At 70.8% G+C, this 17092-nt stretch overlaps 3 protein-coding genes across 3 annotated transcripts in view; 1 reads left to right on the forward strand and 2 right to left on the reverse strand.

Moving 5' to 3' along the window:
* MIDN (midnolin) overlaps positions 1 to 315 on the reverse strand; it is an 8098-nt gene extending 7783 nt beyond the window's left edge. Inside the window, exon 1 of the mRNA XM_026038846.1 lies at positions 68 to 315. Within this exon, the coding sequence (XP_025894631.1) occupies positions 68 to 285 (218 nt within the window). The 5' untranslated portion in view covers positions 286 to 315. The remainder of the gene's footprint in view (positions 1 to 67) is intronic.
* An 11329-nt stretch (positions 316 to 11644) lies between these two features.
* On the reverse strand, positions 11645 to 13899 carry ATP5F1D (ATP synthase F1 subunit delta). The gene is made up of 5 exons (XM_026038829.1): positions 13764 to 13899; positions 13541 to 13694; positions 13136 to 13224; positions 12579 to 12706; positions 11645 to 11774 (listed from the first exon to the last, which is right to left on the reverse strand). The coding sequence occupies exons 1-4, from the start codon at positions 13878 to 13880 to the stop codon at positions 12584 to 12586; spliced, it is 483 nt and encodes a 160-aa protein (XP_025894614.1). The 5' UTR covers positions 13881 to 13899; the 3' UTR covers positions 11645 to 11774; positions 12579 to 12583.
* A 2598-nt stretch (positions 13900 to 16497) lies between these two features.
* CBARP (CACN subunit beta associated regulatory protein) overlaps positions 16498 to 17092 on the forward strand; it is a 5864-nt gene continuing 5269 nt past the window's right edge. Inside the window, exon 1 of the mRNA XM_026038763.1 lies at positions 16498 to 16583. Coding sequence (XP_025894548.1) covers positions 16536 to 16583 — 48 coding nt within the window. The 5' untranslated portion in view covers positions 16498 to 16535. The remainder of the gene's footprint in view (positions 16584 to 17092) is intronic.

The following is a 17092-nucleotide window of genomic DNA, read 5'->3' on the forward strand; positions in this document are numbered from 1 at the left end:
GGGGGAGGGACACGGGGTGGAGGGAACACCCCTGCGGAGCAGGAGTGTGAGGGGCACCGGCTCCTACCTCTCTTTGTGCAGTAGAGCCAGCCGCTCCTTGGGCACCTTGAGCCGCTGCGAGAGCCGCCTCTTCAGCCCCTCCACGGTCTCGTCGAGGGGCACGCAGAGCTCGTAGCGCGCGCCCGTGGTCGTGTGGATGTGCAGGTTCATGGAGGGCTCGTTGGGCAGCAGCTCGCAGGCTGCCGCGGCCCGGCTGCAGCTCCTGGCGCTCGGCTGCTGGTCCATCCGCCGCCCTGCGGGGAGCAGCGGTTGGCAGCGGCAGGGAACGGAGGGACACGGAGGGCGGCAGACAAAGGGGAGCACCCCCCTGGCCGGGCAGCGCTGCACTGGCCGCCAGCTGCGCTGCGAGCAGCTCAGGCTCCGCTCTGCTCCTCCCGCTGCCCGACAAGGCCTTAAAGGAGGTCGCGGCGGGAGGGAGGGACGCGGGGGGGGATCCTTCCTACGGGAGGGCCGTGCTGGCGGCGGCGGCAGCGAAGGGGGCGGCCGCGCTCGCTGCTCGGGGCCGCCGCTGCCTCCTCCCCGCCGCCTTCCCCTGTCTGTGGGGCGGATGATGCGGGCGCTGCTGGCGGGGGGGGGCGCGGGGCCCGCAGGCAGCGCAGGGGGCGGGGAAGGGGCACACGGCGCTCCCCCCCCACCGCGTTGCCCCCTCCCCTCGGGGCCGGACCCGCCTCACCGGCCGCGCGAGTAACAAAGGGGGGAGGGGCGCAAAAGTTACAATGTAGCAACGCCGCGGGAGGCGGCGCTTCCGCCCTCATTCACTGCGAGTTCCGCCAATGGGCGCGCGCCGAGCTCTGAGCCACGGGAGGCCACAGCCAATGGCGGCGCGGCCGCGGCTCCCCACGTGGCCGGGCGGCCCGGCCGGATTCCTCCCGCCCACGCGGCCCCGCGGAGCCGCCTCCCCCCCGGCCGCCCCTCCCGCTCCGCAGCCATTCATGAGCTCGGGGCCGCACAACAAAGGGCTGCCTATGGAGCGGGGCCCGCGCCCCGGGGGGACGAGGCCCGCTTGGGGGGCAGCGGATTCGCCCCCCGGCGCTGGAGGAGGCGGCAGCGCTGCGCGGGGCAGAGCTGTCGTGTCGGGTGGGGGAGGGTTGAGGCAAATACAGCCGGGGCCCCCATGGGAAGAGAGGGCGGGCGTTGAGGAGGGGGCGGCCCCGGGGCCCCCGCTTTGTTGGCAGCCTCGGGGAGAGGGGCCGCGAGGTCACGGCGAGGAACGGCGGGGAAGGGGGCACCGTCACCCGTGCCCGGTTTCCCCCTCCCCGGCACCATCACCCCCGCGCACAGCGCTCTCCCCACCCCCTCCACCGCTTCCTCCCGGTGACGTCGCTACCACCGCGAGGAACGGCCTGAGCGCGGGGTGCGGGCGGCCCCGATGAGGGGCATCGCTGGTGGGGGGCCCGGTCCGGACGCCCAGAGAGGGGGTCGGGGAGGGGGATGACCGCGGGGATGGGGTGGGTGCTATGAGTCAGCAAAGCGCGGGCGCCCTCTGCCGGCTGCGGGGCCCCGCCTCCGCCGGGGGGGCTCCCGGGACCGGCCGCCGGGGCCGCTCGGTAACCGGAGTGGCTCCGCGCCCTTCGGCATGTGACGGGCGAGAGTCACCACCCCCAATTGAGACGGGGTTCCAAGGCCAGCCTGGGGACACCCCAGGCGTAGGGTCCCGGCCCTGGAGCGGGACAAACCACGCGCGGCCCGCGCGCGCCGAGGGCTGAAAGAGCCCCGAGCACTCCGGGCAGAAGAGGGACCGGGCGGTGGGACGGGTTCCCGGATGGCCGCCAGCCGAGGGGACCGCCAGCACTGGCGACCGGGGTGGCTGAGCCGAAGCCGCTCCGGTGGGAACCCGCGATCGCGGCCGCGCTCCGCGACCCACGACGGCCGCGCTGCTGCCACTACCCCGGCCACACTCACCGAGCCCGGAGCGCTGTCCCGCGGGTCCCCGGTGCGGCTGGAATTCAGCGGCAGGACGAGAGAAAATGTCCCAAAACTTCCCGGGGGCGGAGCGGAACGGAGCAGGCGGCGGGTCGGGCCCCGGTCCGTGTCCGGCGGAGCTGCGCGGTGTCCCCTCCCCAGCGCTGGAGCCTCTTCGAGTGCTGCCTTGACGCGGAGCGGGCGGGGAGGTGCCCCAAGTTTTATCCCGCACCGCCCTGGGTGGAGCCTGCCGGGGGCAGGGACCGGCCCGGCCCCGAGCAGCACCGGCCCCGGGCAGCACCGCAGGTGACGGGGCCGCACCTGCCCCGGGGAGGGGGTCCCAGCCCCTTCCCCTCGGGGTCCCGGCTCAGCATCCCCTGGGCCCTGCCCCGGTGCCCCCGGGAGCTGGAGCCCTGCTGGGATCCTGGCTCTGCACCCTGTGCTCACGGCACCAGCCCACGGGCTGCCCTGTCTGCAAGGGGGGCCACCACCCCATGGCCCTGGGGAGGGGGCAGGTCAGGCCACTCGTCCCAAGTCGTAGTCCCTCTGTCACAGGGCTTAGGGTCAGTGAGGACTGATGGGTGAGCTCTCCTGGGGAACTGGGCATCCTGGTGTCTCCCAGAGGAGATTCTCTGGTGCCTAATAATAAGGTTGGACAGTCCCCTCCCCTCCAGGGATTCCCGCTGTCCAACCAGCTCCTTTGCAGTCACCATCAGGAGTGAAGCGAGACTTGGCCCTGCAGAAGATTTTGTGCTGCTGGGGGGACCTCCGGTGAAAGAGATTGTGATCACGCTGGTGTCAGTGCAGAATGATGCCCCTTGTGTCGGGTGGCCCCCAGGGCAGCCCGCCCAGCACACACAATGTGCTGACTCACAGCAAAGACCCCACGGGGACACTCTGCTCGTGCCTGAGCTGGGGGCCTCCAGTCCGGGCTAAACTCAACTCCACTCGGCTCCAGCCATTGTCCCCCTGAGGGGCTGGCCGGAGGCCGCATTGTTCTCCCCAGCCCACAGATCCCAGCTCAGGCTCTGGGGAGGAGGCACGGTGGGGCCCTGACAGGGACATCACCATGGGGGATGCCACAGTCATGCAGCAAGGAGTGTCCCACAGGTCCCTTCCCTGGACTCCTGCACCTTCCCTTGCAGCCTTGGGGTGCCCAAGCCCCTACCCTACAGCAGCTCCTGCTCCTTTCCTAAGGAAAGCTCCCATTCCCAGTGCCTTAGGATGCATGGGCCACTTCCTGTATGGTGGAAGCACCCCCACCTCCAGAGACAAAAGCTGGGAGATCCCCACATTCCCAGCAGCCCGGATTTTGTGTGTTTAGCTTATTGTGTTGTCCTGGGAATAAATCGTTAAAGCAGATAGTCAGGCTGGGACATAATTGCTGTGCGGCACCGGAGGCTCTGGCAGGGCCCGGAGGGAGCGTCGCAAACCCCGCGTGGCGGAGCTGCATGGGGAGCGCGCGCCAAGCCGGGAGCCCCACAGGTCCCTCTGCGGCGCACGCAACCCGCCTGGTACCTGCGCGTTGCCGATTGCTCGGGCACTGCCAGCCTCTGTGCGCATGCTCGTGTGGAGCTGCGGGGCGCCTGAGCCATCCTCCTGGGGCGCTGGGCATGTCCTGCATGGAGGGCTCCCCACAGGGCCCACTCTCTGCCCAATTAGCACCAGCAGCGCAACCTGTTCGGGGGCAGTTCTTGGAAGTCCTGTCCCTCGAAGGAAGGGAATTCCTGGGTGCTACTTGTTGGGGAAATCCCCCAGCAGCCCCAGGAGCCGCTTCTTTCTTTTCTTCTTTTCTTTCTTTTTCCCTTTGGACTGGATTCCTGGCTGATTTTGCAGCTTTGGCAACGGGAGGGGGGCGGTTATCGCAAGTGTCTGCATTCCCCTCGCAGCCGCAGGGTCACAGGGCTGGGGCAGAGCCGCCGCCTTGCAGAGACAGGGACAAGGATGAGGACAGAGGCTACGGAGCCTATAGGACACGAGCCCAGTGGTGCCGCCCACCCAGGACCCCCTCTCCGTGACCCTCAGGCCCTGGGAGGGTGCGGCCAGCGCCCAGTGGGCCGGGCCGGAGCGGAGCCAGGGCCGGTGCTGCAGGCCCCGCCAGGCCCTGCTTGCGAAGCTGCCGGCAGCGAGTGGGAGCGTTCCCATGGGCGCGGGGCCAGCGGCGGCGCGGGGCACACCCGGCACGCAGCGGGGCCGGCCCAGCCGCCCGCCCGGCCCAGCGCCGCGGGGTCCTGGCTGCCCCCGCGCCCCTCGGGCTGCTCCGCGCAGGTTGGGGACGGCGGCGCCTGGCGGGGCGCGCAGGGGAGCCTGCGCTCGCTGCCGTGCTCGTGGCGGGGGCGGCCCTGGGCAGGACACCCGGCCCGCGGCGGTGACGCCGGCGGGGCTGTAAACACCCAGGTGTGTCCTTGGAAACGCACACTCGGCTCTGGGTGTCTGCTGGCTCGTGAGGACCTGTCCTGGGGGCCCCAGAGCACCCATGGGCCCCACCTCTGCCCTCGGGAAGGGTGGCGAAAACTCTGGGTGCAGCCGTGAGTCGGGCTGGGCCCAGGGCCAGGCTTGGCTGCCCCGTCCCGCGTGAGGCCGGGGCTGTTCTGAGCTCCCTGAGCTCACGGTGCCCTTGGTGCTACGCGCTGCGTCCTGCTGACGCAGGGGCCATGCGCTCTCACCAGCGCCACCCGCTCGCCCCATGCGTGGCTTTGGCTCCGCTGCCCGGGGACGCAGCTCGCAGCGCCCGGCCACGCTCACCTGCTCCCAGCCAGGGACAGCAGCTGGTTGCTTTGAACCCCCGGCTGCGGGAGGCAGAGAACGACTCAGCTCATCATCCCTGTTGTTGTTTTTGTTGTTCTAATTATTATTATTATAAAAGCTCCTGGCGGCTCCCAGCCCTGGTGCTCAGTGAACCCGTCTGGGCCGTTCTGGGTCCAGCCTGGACAAGGGCAGGGATGCCCACACCAATGCCTGGGGATCAGAGGGGGCCATGGGGGCACCACTGCCAGGCCCGAGGGTTCCCCTTTGCAGGAGAGCCGCAGGGGCTGGCGCCGGATCCCAGGGGGCTCCTGGCCCAGTGCAGGTGCAGGGGCAGCATCCCTGGGACCCATCCCAGGGTGGCCCGTCCCACCTTGGTGCCCAATGCGCTGACACACAGGTGCATACTCAGCACGGCGGCATCCCCGCCCGCGGGTGCTGCACTTGGACCCGCATCAGGAATGTGGGAACCCTCCTGCACGGGGTCCTCGGCACCAGCCCCACCAGGGGGTGTCCCCGGCCAGTGCCCCCATTGCCCAGCTCCAAGGGGGATCAAGGGAGCTGAGTGGCCCTGTGTGCCTGTGGCCCTCGGCTGTGCTGGCACCGCGTGGTGCAGGGCTGGGAGAGCCAGTGGTGCTGGCACCCAGCCCAGCTCTCTAGTACCCCTGCATGCCAGCGCTGGGCCCTCGGCCTGAGCCACAGGAGACCGCGATGGGACCCGGGCAGGAGGGAAACAAGCCCCGAGGGCGGGTGGTGCCACCGGAAAGCCTGGGCTGCGAAGGGAGGAGGCGCTTCCTGAGGCCTCGTCCTGCGCACGCGTGTGCACCCGGTGCAGGCAGCACCTCCCGCGCGGCTCCCACACAGAGCCCTGCACGCCGGGCAGCCCCCTTGCCCATGGGCATGAGCCCCGTGCATGCTGCACACCGGGCACCTTCACTGCCCGTGGGCACGAGCCCCGTGCCCGCGCACGTCGCACGGCAGCACCTACCCTCTCCACCAGCGCACAGGGCGGCCCTCAAGCCCTGGCTGGGCCGGACGTGCAGCAGCTCCTGTGCTCGCATCCCGTTACCGGCCACGCTGCCCCTCGCTTCCCGGCCGGCCGTGCTCCCCCCAGCCGCGGTTCCTGTTTATGGCCAGGATTTGCCTGTCAGGCCCTTCCTGTGCCCACAGGGTGGGGGCACCGCGTGAGCCAGGGCTGCCCCGTGGGGAGCTGATCGAGCTCCATGCTGCTGCGGCTGGTGCCCATGTGGGGGAACAGCCGGGCCTGCAGAGGAGCAGCCTCAATGCCTCGTGGGGCGTCCCAGCTCCCAAGGCTTCCCAAGGCACCGGACGGGGCCGATGCCCCCGGCCCAGCGCTCTGTCCCGGCTCGGGGGAGTGGGGGCCATGGGGAAGTGACGGGTACGAGGTCAGGGGTGAGTCAGAGCCAGCGCTAAGAATAGACGGAGGAATCCGGGCCTGGGCTTCGCCCGCCGGGCTGCATTCCCCAGCGCCGCCCGGAGCGCGGCCCGCGCCGGGAGCCTGGGTACAGCGGGAAGTGACTCAGGGCTGCCCCGTGGAGGCCCTTGAGCTGCCCCGCACTGATGAGCGCGCGGGCGGAGGGACCGTGGGTGCCGCAACCCCTAATTAAGCCTTCATCTCACAGGGCCCCAAGGCCCCCATGGAGACCGTGGGCGCACAGGGCTGGCGTGACGGCAGCGCTGCCCCAACCCGGGCTCCCATGCGCATTCCCAGTGGGATGCAGCAGACAGGGCGGTGGAGGGGCCTTCCTGAGCCCCGGTGCTGAGCACGGAGCCAGCAGCGCCAGGCGGCAGGAAACGGAGCTTCCATTAGCAGCAATTACAACAGAGACACGTGCGGGGCCGGATCCGGCCGCCTGCAGTGGGCACCACGCTCCCGCCCTGCCTGCTCCCGCTTCCCATTCTCCTTCCTTCCCACGGCACCAGGTGCAGGGGGTGCCCAGGCCTCTGTCCAGGGTGTTTCCTGCTGCCGGGTTTGGACCTGCCTGTCGGGAGGTGCGCAGGGTCTCTCACTGCGGTAACAAAGCTGCTGGGTCTCTGCACAGGCCGGAGGGAGCCACGGGGCCCTGCGGCAGCCCTGGCCGCGCTCGGCAGGATTTGGGTTGGAGGGGAAATGTGATAGCGCAGCGATAGGTTTGGCTGCTGGCGATTAGATCAGCTGCGGCTTTGGGAGCAGCAGCAGCAGCGCGGGGCCCCACGCAGCCTCCCTGTGCCTCCATGTGCGGCCGCACCGGGCAGCCCCCGGCCTCCCGCGGGCCCCACGGCTGCCCCGGCCCCATGCTGGAGAGCGCGGCTGCTTCGATGCAGCAAGTGCTACCCGGGGCCCCTCGCTTGCGGTGCTGGGTGCAGCGAGAGCCAAAAAAAAGCGGAGAGAACCTCGCGGCTGAGGTGCCCAGAGCCCTGTCCTGGAGCAGCTCCCGTGCTGGTGGTGGTGGCCGATGCCACCCTCAGCCCGGCCCCTCCTGCCACCCTGGCAAATCTGAGCTGCGTTTGCAAAGTTTCCAGGTGCCACTTCCTCCCTTGCAAACTCGCCCTGCAATTTTGGGTGAGTTTCCTGGTTTGCTGGCCGTGGCACCAGGACGAACTCGCCCGTTGCTCAGAAACGCCCGAGCTGGAGCAGCACTGGCCAAGCCGGCCCTGCGCGCGCAGCTGCCCGCCCGCCCTGCCCTGCGCCGCCGGCTCCACGCGCTGCAGGACACGACGTTTCTCACGCCCTTCCCGCAGCCGCGTGATGCCGCAGGGCTGTTTCGCAGCCACCCCAGCAGCCGCTTGTGCCCTTGGGGTGCCCTGGCTGGCCGGGGACATGCGGCCGGAGCTGCCCGCGCTCACTGCCCCACTCAGGGTCCCTCCGGCCACTGCGGGGAGGCCTGGCCAGGATGAGCGGCGCTGGGAGCCTCTTGATGCCGTCACGGGGCTGCGGAGCCAGGCGGGGACTGCGGGGTCAACGTGGATACGGTAGCGGCAGATGGAGGCTCTGTACTCGGTCGGCCCTGTCCTGCTGGGCGGCAGAGGCTCCGTTGCCGTCACTCTCCACCCCGCGATGGGCGGGCAGGCGCACCCTGTCATTACACCCGCTGCAGCTGCCAGCGCTGCCCGATTGGGATGGGATGGGATGGGATGGGATGGGATGGGATGGGATGGGATGGGATGGGATGGGATGGGATGGGATGGGATGAGGTGGCAGGGCTGGGAGCCATGGGGCTGGGGCACTGTGTGCCCATGGGACAGGGATAGTGAGCGGAGCTGCCACAACTGGGACAGGCTCCACGCACAGGGCTGGGAAGCACCAGCGGAGCGCCCGGATCCTGCTCTCCAGGGAGGCTCTGAGGCCGGCTGCTGAGCGCGGCTCCCCCCGCGCGGGGGGACATTCCTGAGCGCAGCCCCCGGCCCTTGCCCAGACCCCTCCCCAGCCGGGCCCTGCGTGGCGCCAGGACGCCGGGAAAAGCCCCGGCGGCAGCGGCAGCTGCAGCCGCTTCCTCCCGGAGCAGGGGAAGCTGCGGGGGCCGCGCGGGGGGCACCGGAGCCCCCGGCCCCGCAGGCTCTGAGGAGCCGGGACACAAAGCAGAGGCAGGAGGGAGGATGGGAGCTCTGGGGCCCCGGAGCCGCTGGGGGCTCCGTTCGGGAGCTCCCAGAGCCCCCCGGCTTTGCCAGGGGCGAAGGTAGCGCGTCCAGGGCGGGCAGGGGTCGCGGGACGTTTGGTGGCCACTGGGGTCCCCGCGGGCCGGGCGCCCAGGCCCCACCGTCGCGCACCCAGCCCGCGGCGCTGGCAGCCGCCGCAGCTCCGGGTGTTGTCCTAACCGGGGCCGCCGTGGGAACCTGGCGGGGCGCCACCTCATTGTGCTCTGGGCCGCTGGCACAGCCGGCGCGGAGCGCGGCGGGCAGCACTTCCCCCCGCGCCGCTCAGCCCCACGCGCCCCACGGCGGCCCCGGGAGACAGCACTGCTCCCGGCCGCCTCGCGATGCCCTCGGGGCCCCAAAGCCACCCGGCCACGGGGAGGCCTCCCCGCTCACGCCCTCCAGCTGCTCCGGCCCCTCGCTCGGCACCCGCACGGGCCAAGCGGCTCTGGGAAAAACGGGCAGCCTCTCCACGCAGCTCCACCGCAAGGTGCCCGCGAGGTGCCCGGGTCCCACTTGCCCCTCTGGGACCAGCTGCCAGCGGGGATTTTCCCAGAGCAGCTCCCTGCTCCCAGCGCAGGGACAGGGAGGCGTGGGCGGCAGGAAGAGCAGCGTTTTCCAGCATTGGAAACCAAGAGGAAAAAGGCTGCAGGATGGAACGACTAACGCGGCGCGGGTTAATCATTACAGCCACGCTCCCCCCAGAGAAGGAAGTCACATGGATATGGCCACCAAGACACCCAAGGGCAACGTGGCCCAAGGACAGCATGGCCCAAGGACGCGGCCGGGCTGGCAGCGCCTCCGCAGTCTTCCCAGGCCTGCAGGCGGCCCCGTGCGGTGCTCGGCCCCACGGGATCCCACCGAGGCTCCCGGCTGCCCCTGACTTCCTGCTCGTCCCCCCTGGACGAGCCCATGGGAAGCCTGGGGTCCCACATGCCCCAGCGCCCAACGTGGGCCCGGGGTTGTAGTGGGAGGGTGGGCAGGCAGGATGCAGCGCTCCCGGCTCGGAGCAACAGTGTCCCTATCCGGGAATCCCAGAGTCAGGGCTTGTCTTTTCCACATGGAGGAGAGGTCCGACTGTCCCTTGGCTCCGGGTGGGGCTGCGGAAACACCCGTGGCCGAGCAGAGCGAGGGGATCCGGTCCTGGGAGCCCCAGCCCGGCCCTTCTCGGAAATGATCCCTATGGATGCCTCACTTCCCGGGCAGGCCCAGCCCGGCTCCTGCAGCAGACATGAGTTTGGAGCAAGTCCTGGGTGGGAAGGGATGCTGGCAGCTCCCACCCCGCTGTTCCAGCATGTCCCGGCAGCCCTTCCCACTACTCCTGCGCCCGGAGACAGCCCCGGCCGGCAGCCCCCCCAGCTCTGGCTTCGACTCCGTCCCCCCCGGCTGCTCTGCCCTGACACCCGGCACCGGGGCAGGGGCTGGATCCAGCACCGTCCGTGACACCCCTGGGCACCCAGGACACAGCAGGGAGAGGCCGGGGCCGCTGCTCCCAGGGCCGGAGCGCAGGGTGCCCCAGCGGGAGAGCCGGGAGCCGCCGGCAGGGAAGAGCGTCGCCTCCGTGCGCACGTCCGCCCTGCCGAGCGGGGAGCCGGAGACGCTCCCGGCGTCAGGAGCGACGGCTCCGGGTCCCGCCCTGGGCAGCGGAGCCGGCAGCCACAAGCCAGGGCGGGTGGATAAGGCAGCTCCACACATGATCCTCTGGATCATCCCTGTGGATCACCGGCGGTGCCGGGAGCGGAGAGGGGCAGGATCGCGCGGCGTCAGCCCTGCCGCCCCCTCCGCAGCCCCCGCCGGAGCCGCCGGGAGGCGGTGGGAAGAGCTGCCGCGAGGCCGCTGACGGAGACACTTTTTTCCCATCCTAAAAATAGCAGCTGGCCGTTTCCCCAGCTTCCCGGCCGCGCCAACGCTCTTCCATTAGACAAAAAAAAACAAGGCACCTTCCGTCGGAAAGAGAGCGGCTGCGTGTGCGAGAGCAGCGCGCAGAGCCGCAAATAGAACTCGGGAGCGAGGAGAACGGGCGAGCGGAAGCGGGGCCGCGCGGCCCCCGTTATTCCCGAGACATTTTAATTAGCACTTGGTGACTTTGAGGCTTTGCTTATGCACCGTGTAAGGCGTGACCTTTAAGGGGAAAAAATAGGGGAAAATAGAGAAAAAAACGAGAGAGGGAAGGGGAGAAAAACGCACTGGAGCCGCCCAGAAACGAGGAAGTCGGCTCAGGCTCCAACAGGCTTCAGCGTCAGGCGCTCAGAGGCTTTCAGTAAGAATCAGAGTGCGAAAGCTAGCACCACAGGCACTATTTTTGATCATTTGTGGGGGGAGGCAGAGCGCGGCGGGGAGCGGAGGGGGTGGAGGCGGCAGCCGAGATCACATCCTGGGTGGCAGTGCCAAAAATAACCGTGTCCGCTGCGCCTGGGAGCCGGCGCCGCTGCCACGAGCGAATCCCGGCGTGTCCCGGGCGCGAGAGCAGAGCGGGAGGGAGCCTGGCATCCCCGGGGAGCACGGCTCGAGGCGCCGCGCGGCAGGTGGTGCCGCTGCAGGACACGCGTCCCGGCTGCCCCCGGCAGTGGGGCCGGCCCCGCGCTCCGTCCCGGCGCCGCTGCCACGATGCGCGTGGGCACCCGGGGAGACCGTGGGACTCGCAGGTCTGCAGCAGGGACCCGCGGCAGCTCCCACGCCCTCCTCGACAGGAGGCTAAAGGGGACCCCGGCCAGCCTTGTTAGAGAGGCCAGGGAGCTCCCGCAGATCCCTGCAGTAAGGAACCGGCACCTTCCAAGGAGCAAAAGCACTAGCCACCCCTCCAGAAATACCCCAACTCAGAAAAAAACTCCCACCAAGAAGGGCAGCTCCTTCCCCGGCTGCACCGGCACCTCCGAGGAGCAGGGGGAGCTTCCCCCTTGCTCCGCACAGCGGAGGTGGCTCCGGCGACGCGGCAGAGCCCGAGCAGCTGCCGTCGGCTGCAGGAAGCGCCGCAGAGCGCGGAGCTGGTGCCGACTCCTGCGGCGAGGAGCGCGGCCGAGCAGGAGCTCGGCGGCTCCCCTGCAGGCCGGCCGAGCTGCGGCCCCGCGGGCACCTCCCCAGCGCCGCAATCCTGCTGCCCGGGGGGATTATTGGAGGTGTAGGCGGCCGGGAGCAAGAGCAGGGGGTTCTAAACCTGTTGGAGGAGCCCGGGCCACGTCTCACAGGGCAGCAGGGGAGCCGCGGGGCCCGCAGGGCCTGGCAGGGACAGGCGCTGCCCCGGGCTGCTGGCCGCCAGCACAGGCTGCAATTTGCTGCAGCAGAAGAAGGGTACACGCTACAAGGCAGGACTGCATTTCCTTTTAATTGATCAGAGCGTTTTCTCCGCCTCCATTTGTCCCGCACCATCTGTACAAACGGGGGAAGCCAGGACAAGCAGGACAGCCTGGGGGTTCTTTACATCAACAGTGGGATTCCTGCAACACAGAAGCAGAGTCGTTTAGTGTGCAGGGGACCAGGGAGAGGAGTGGATCCCGATCCGAGGCTCTGGCCCTCGCCAAGGTTGTTAAACTGCTGCCTAGCGCGTCAACAAGAGGCTCGGGCTCGCTCAGACCCAACCTACGCGGGCGAAAGAGATGAGGGAGATAACGGGGAGCTGCCCTGCTGCTCCAGCTGCGCAGAGGCCACCTGTGAGGCTGCGGTGACTCACCTGCCGAGCGCCGCGGGGCGGCTCTCCTGCCTGCAGCGAGTGGAAAGAGGAGGGATGAGGCACAGGGAACATGCGCCACGAGGAAAGCAGCCAGGCCCGGCCTTCCCTCCCCGGAGACGGGAGCCCTTTGTTGTTAATAGAGGGGAGTTATGTGGAACAGAGGCCACGGAGCAGCTTCCCACGGGGGCCCCAGGCGCCCGGCGGGCCCCGCTGCGTGTCCCAATGGGGAGCTGGGAGCAGCACCAGCCCCTGGGCGGGCTCGGGGCCGCGTCCCAGCGTCAGGGTAACCCGGAGGCACCGGCGCCGCGCGGCACCGGTCCCTGCTGCCATCTAGCGGCGCCGGGGCGGCTCCGAGCAGGGTCCCCGCAGCCCCCGGGCCAGCGGCTGAACACAGAGGGGGCAGCCCCACTGTCCCCGTCCCCTAGAGCCCAGGCACAATCCCAGCCCTGAGGTGGCCTGGCTGCTCCGAGAGGAGGCTCAGAGGAGGCTCCCTGCAGGCAGCAGAGCACCGGGACTCGGCTCCAGAGCAGAGCTGGAAATGTCGGCCAAGACACACAGGGGCGACACGTACCCTAGTTACTCCAGGGCTTTCACCAGAGCTTCATTGGCTTCTACTTTAATCTGGGCTTCTGCTTTAGCTGCTTCATCAGACGCTGCAGCCATCTCTGAAACAGCCTTCTCCAGGTTGGACTTTGCAGTCTGCACAGGGAGCACAAGGAATGTGGCAGCGAGACCAGCAGAGCGCGACTTGTCCTGCACTCCCAGCCCCCCTCGCGGCCCTGCCCTCCCTGCAGCAGTTGGCCCCACGCACAGGGCTCAGCAGGCGCCCGTTTACAAGGCTGAGCTGCCAACAGGGCTTTATGAACAGGCCCTGCTCCGCAAAGTCTGGTCCTGAGACTAAGGGCATGGAAGGGGCAAGACCAGCATCTATCCACGAAGGGGCCGGGAGGCTCGGCCACCCCACGGTTTCCTTTCCCGCAGCCTGAGGAGCTTCTGCTCCTGATCTGAGGGCGATGGGAAGCTCGGGGTGCAGCCCCTGCCCCTGTCCCCGCGGCCGCGGGGAGCTCCCGACACAAGCGCCCCAGTTAGAGCAGCGGGAAGGAGCCGCCGTGCGCGGCGGGTACTCACGGCCAGGTCCAGCATGTCCATGGTGACGGCCTCCTCCGCCAGCACCTGCACCGTGGAGTCGGCGTGCACGGTGACGGAGCCGCTGCTCACTGCAAGGGCACGGGGGGCACGTGAGGACGGGCAGCGCCGTCCGGATCCCGGGATGCTCCTGGATCCCTTGGCTGGAGCGAATCCCCAGAGCCCTCCAGGAGCCCTGAGCGAGCGCCCAGGCCCTCAGGAGCCCCCGCACGGAGAGAGGAGCCGCCCCGTGTGCCAGGCCACCGGCCCCGGAGCCGCTGTCCCCAGACCGAGTCCTTGTCCCGCGGCCTCCGGGGCAGCCACCGCCGCCCCGGCCGGGCTGGGGGCACCCGGGCGGCCCGCAGGCCGCAGGGCCCGGCCCGGGACGCGGCGGCCCCCCCGCCTTACCGAAGTACTTGGTGGCCGAGCCGTCCTCGGCGTGGACGGTCACCACGCCCGGCCTGAGCACCTGCAGCGTGGGCACGTGCGAGGCCAGGATGCCGAAGGCGCCGGTCTGCGTGGGCACGTCCACCTGCTTCACGCTGGCGCCGTTGTAGAAGACCTGCACGGGGAGCGCGGGTGTCACGGGGAGCGCGCGGCGCGCGGGCCGGGGGGCGCGGGGCGCCGCTACCTGCGTGGGCGAGGCGAAGGTGAAGGCCATGTGCGCGGGCGCGGCGGGCTCGGCGTAGCCGCGGGCTCGGGGCAGCCCGCGGGCCGCGAGGCGCGGGAGGCGGCGGGCGGCGAACATGGCGGCCGGGGCGACGCCAAGGGCGAGCGGCGGCGGCGGCGCGCGCGGGGCACGCCGGGAGCGCCCGCGACTACAGCTCCCGGCGTGCACCGCGGCGCCGCCCACTGTGCGGGCGGGGGGCGACGTCTGCCGCACTACGAGCCCCAGGGTGCAGAGGGGGCGGGGGTGACGTCAACGTGACGTTGAGCCGCGCCGCGCGCGGGGGCAGCTGGGAGATGTAGTCCCGGTGTTCGCCGCGGGGCCGCCGCGTCCCTCGAGGGGACGGGACCGGGGTGGGGGGGCGCTGCGGGCAGCGGGGGCGGCGCGGGGTCCCCCGAGGCCGGGCCGGGGCCTCCGGCCGCGCCGCCCCCACAGCCCGCCCAGCCCGCCCAGCCCCCCGGTCCCGGACGGGTCCCCCTTCCGCTGCGAGGGGCCGGGGGGCAGCGCCCCCGAATCCGGCCCCGGGCCCCGGGATGCGCAGCCGGGCAGCGGGGCTGCGCTCTGCCCCACGGCTGCACCAGGACACGAGGGACCGTGGGGCACGGGGGGGAGGCGCCCTGGGGAGCGAGGGGAGCAGCGGACAGCGCTGTGGGGCGGGGGGCGCCCGTGGGGCAGCTCCTGTGGGGCTGCGGGCACGGAGGGGCGCGGGGGCGGACGGGGCCACGCGGGGCCGTGGGGCCGGGCCGGGCGGCGGCGGCCCCGCATCCCCACGTCACGTCCCGCCGCGCGGGGGCGGCTCCGCTTCATTCATAACGGCGGGGCCGCCCGGGCGGAGCGCGGCGCGGGAGGCGCGAGCCGGCCCAGGTGAGTGCGCGGCCCTGGCGACAGCGCTATCGCGACAGCGCTATCGCGACAGCGGGGCCGCACCGGCACTGCCCGCCGGCCCTCAGCCCCGGCGACCCCTGCCCCACAGCCCGCGCTGCGGCCCCGGCTGCAGCCTCCCCGCAGCCCCCGCCTCGTGTCCCCCGGCTGTGACCCTGCCCCAAGTCGTCTCCTCCTCATCCCTGCCCCACAGATTCTCCTGCTCTCCCTCCTCCTGCATCCCTGTCCCACATCATCCCTTCCCTGCATCCCTGTCCCGTGTCATTCCCTCCCTGCATCCCCATCTTTCCCCATCCACATACTCTCGTGCATCGCTGCCCCTCATCGCCTCCCCACATCCCTGTCCTGTGTCCCCGCCTGCCCCGCAGCCTTGGCTCTGTCGTGACCCCCGTTGTCCCACCAGGCAGCAGGACGGGGCGTTTCGGGGGGTTGCAGCCCATGCCGGGAGTGGGGATCGAGCTGCTCACTGAGCCCGGGCACACCGGGGGCATGAGCTGCGCGCCCCCGCGCCTGTCCCCGAGGCGGCGGCGTGGGGACTGTCCCCTCTGCGCGGTGCCCAGACAATGGCCGGTCTGTTCCCGCCGGGTCGCCATGGAGACCGAATTCCTCGGGGATGGGTGAACAGGCCCCACATTCTTCCCCGCGCCCCCGGCTCCACCGTCCTCGCCCTCCCGGAGCTCCGGGGGCACTGGCTGCTCCGCAGGACCCCAGGCTGGGCCGGCCCATGGTGTCCCTGCCAGCCCTGCGCCATGGCTGGGACGAGGATGATGATGGTGATGATGATAATGATAATGATGATGATGATGAGGGACTCCTGTGTTGCTCCCATGTGCGGGGCTGGGCGATATTGCGTCGCGGCCTCCACCATCACCCTGCTCGGGCACCAGCTTCATTCACTCTTTTCCCTGACCTGATTTCGGGAGGTTTTCGGTGCCCCCACGGCCGCACAAGGACAGGGGAGTCGCCTGCCCAGCCCTGTGGCCACGGGGGCAGTCCCAAGGCTCATGCGGTGCTCGGGACACTCGGACAGGGACATGGGGACCCGCAGCGCCAGGTGGGGCTCGGGAGGAAGAGGAGGCTGCAGCCTCAGGCACAGGGGGCTAAGGGTGGGCACAGAAGCGCCATCTGCCCGTCCGTCTGTCCCTGCCACTCCTGCTGCTCAGGGGCTCGGCCCTTCCCAGGGCCCCGCTCATCCTCGCAGTCCCATCGCCTCCCACAGGGCCGGGACCCAGGGACCGCCGGCCTCGGAGCAGCCGCGGGACTGACTCAGCCACCAGCCACCACCGGCACAACACCCCTGTGCCCCCCTGCAGCGTGCCAGGGGAGCGGAGGGTCCTGCTGCCCGTGCCCCCCCCCGGGGATGCTGCTCCCGCAGTGGGGCTGGGGACCGGGGCTTGGGGCTGGGCAGGAGCCTGCCCGGTGCCCAGGTCCTGTGAGGAGGGAGCGGGAGGGGGCGGCCCCTACCCCCTGCCGCCCCCCCCTCCATCCGCTCTATCCTCCCTCCATCCTATCACACCTTCCCTCCATTCGCATCCCACCTCCCTTCCTTCCCCATCCCACCTCCCCTGCATTCCTCCGCCATCCCCATCCCACCTCCCCGCCGCCCCCAACCCACCTTCCCTCCTCCCCCTGACCACACCCTCGTCCCTCCCTCCCTCCATCCCACCAGGCCTCCATCCTTCCCTCCCTCCCTCCATCCCTCCTGACCACACCCTCCCTCCATCCCTCCCTCCCTCCTCCATCCCTCATCCCGGTGCCTCCCGGCAGCTCCGCACCGCGGTGCCGGCAGGGCCCGGCGCCCCCGGAGCCGCCGCCGCCGCTTTGTCCCCGCCGCGCGGCGGACGCGCCCGGACCATGAGCGATGACCCGACGCCCTGGGACAACGCGACCGAGAGCAGCACGGTGAGCGGCCGGGGTCCCGGGACGGCGCCGCGGGCACGGGGACGGGGCTGCAGGAAGGAGATGGGGCTGGGACCCCGGCCGCGCGTGGGGCTGAGTTTGGGGTCTGTGCTTGCACCGTGGCCGTGGAGATGGGGACCGTGCTTTGGATGTGGGGCCGTGGTGACAGGGATGGGTTTAGGAGCCATCCCTGTCCGTGCGCGGGATGTGGCCGTGGGAATGGGAAGGGGGTCTCTGCCCAGGACATGGGCAGAGGGATGGGGTCCGTGCCCAGGAGGTGGCAGCGGCCTCCTGGTCCCGCTGGCATCCGGAGCAGGTGGCAGCGGGGCTGGGGGATGCAGGAAAAACGCCCTGGGTGCTGCCCAGGCTGCCAGGTCCACCCGCGTGTTCCAGCGGGGGTGGCGGCTCCGTCCCCGGGCCTCGGCGAGGGACAGAGCCCGGGGGCCGCGGAGAGGGCCGGGCAGGGGGCGGGCAGGGCCGGGCAGGGCCGGGCCGGGCAGGGGGTGGGCAGG

Source organism: Nothoprocta perdicaria, unplaced genomic scaffold (genome assembly GCF_003342845.1).
Source record: "Nothoprocta perdicaria isolate Ctin4 unplaced genomic scaffold, notPer1 scaffold_218, whole genome shotgun sequence".
In the NCBI taxonomy this organism is placed as follows: Eukaryota; Metazoa; Chordata; class Aves; order Tinamiformes; family Tinamidae; genus Nothoprocta; species Nothoprocta perdicaria.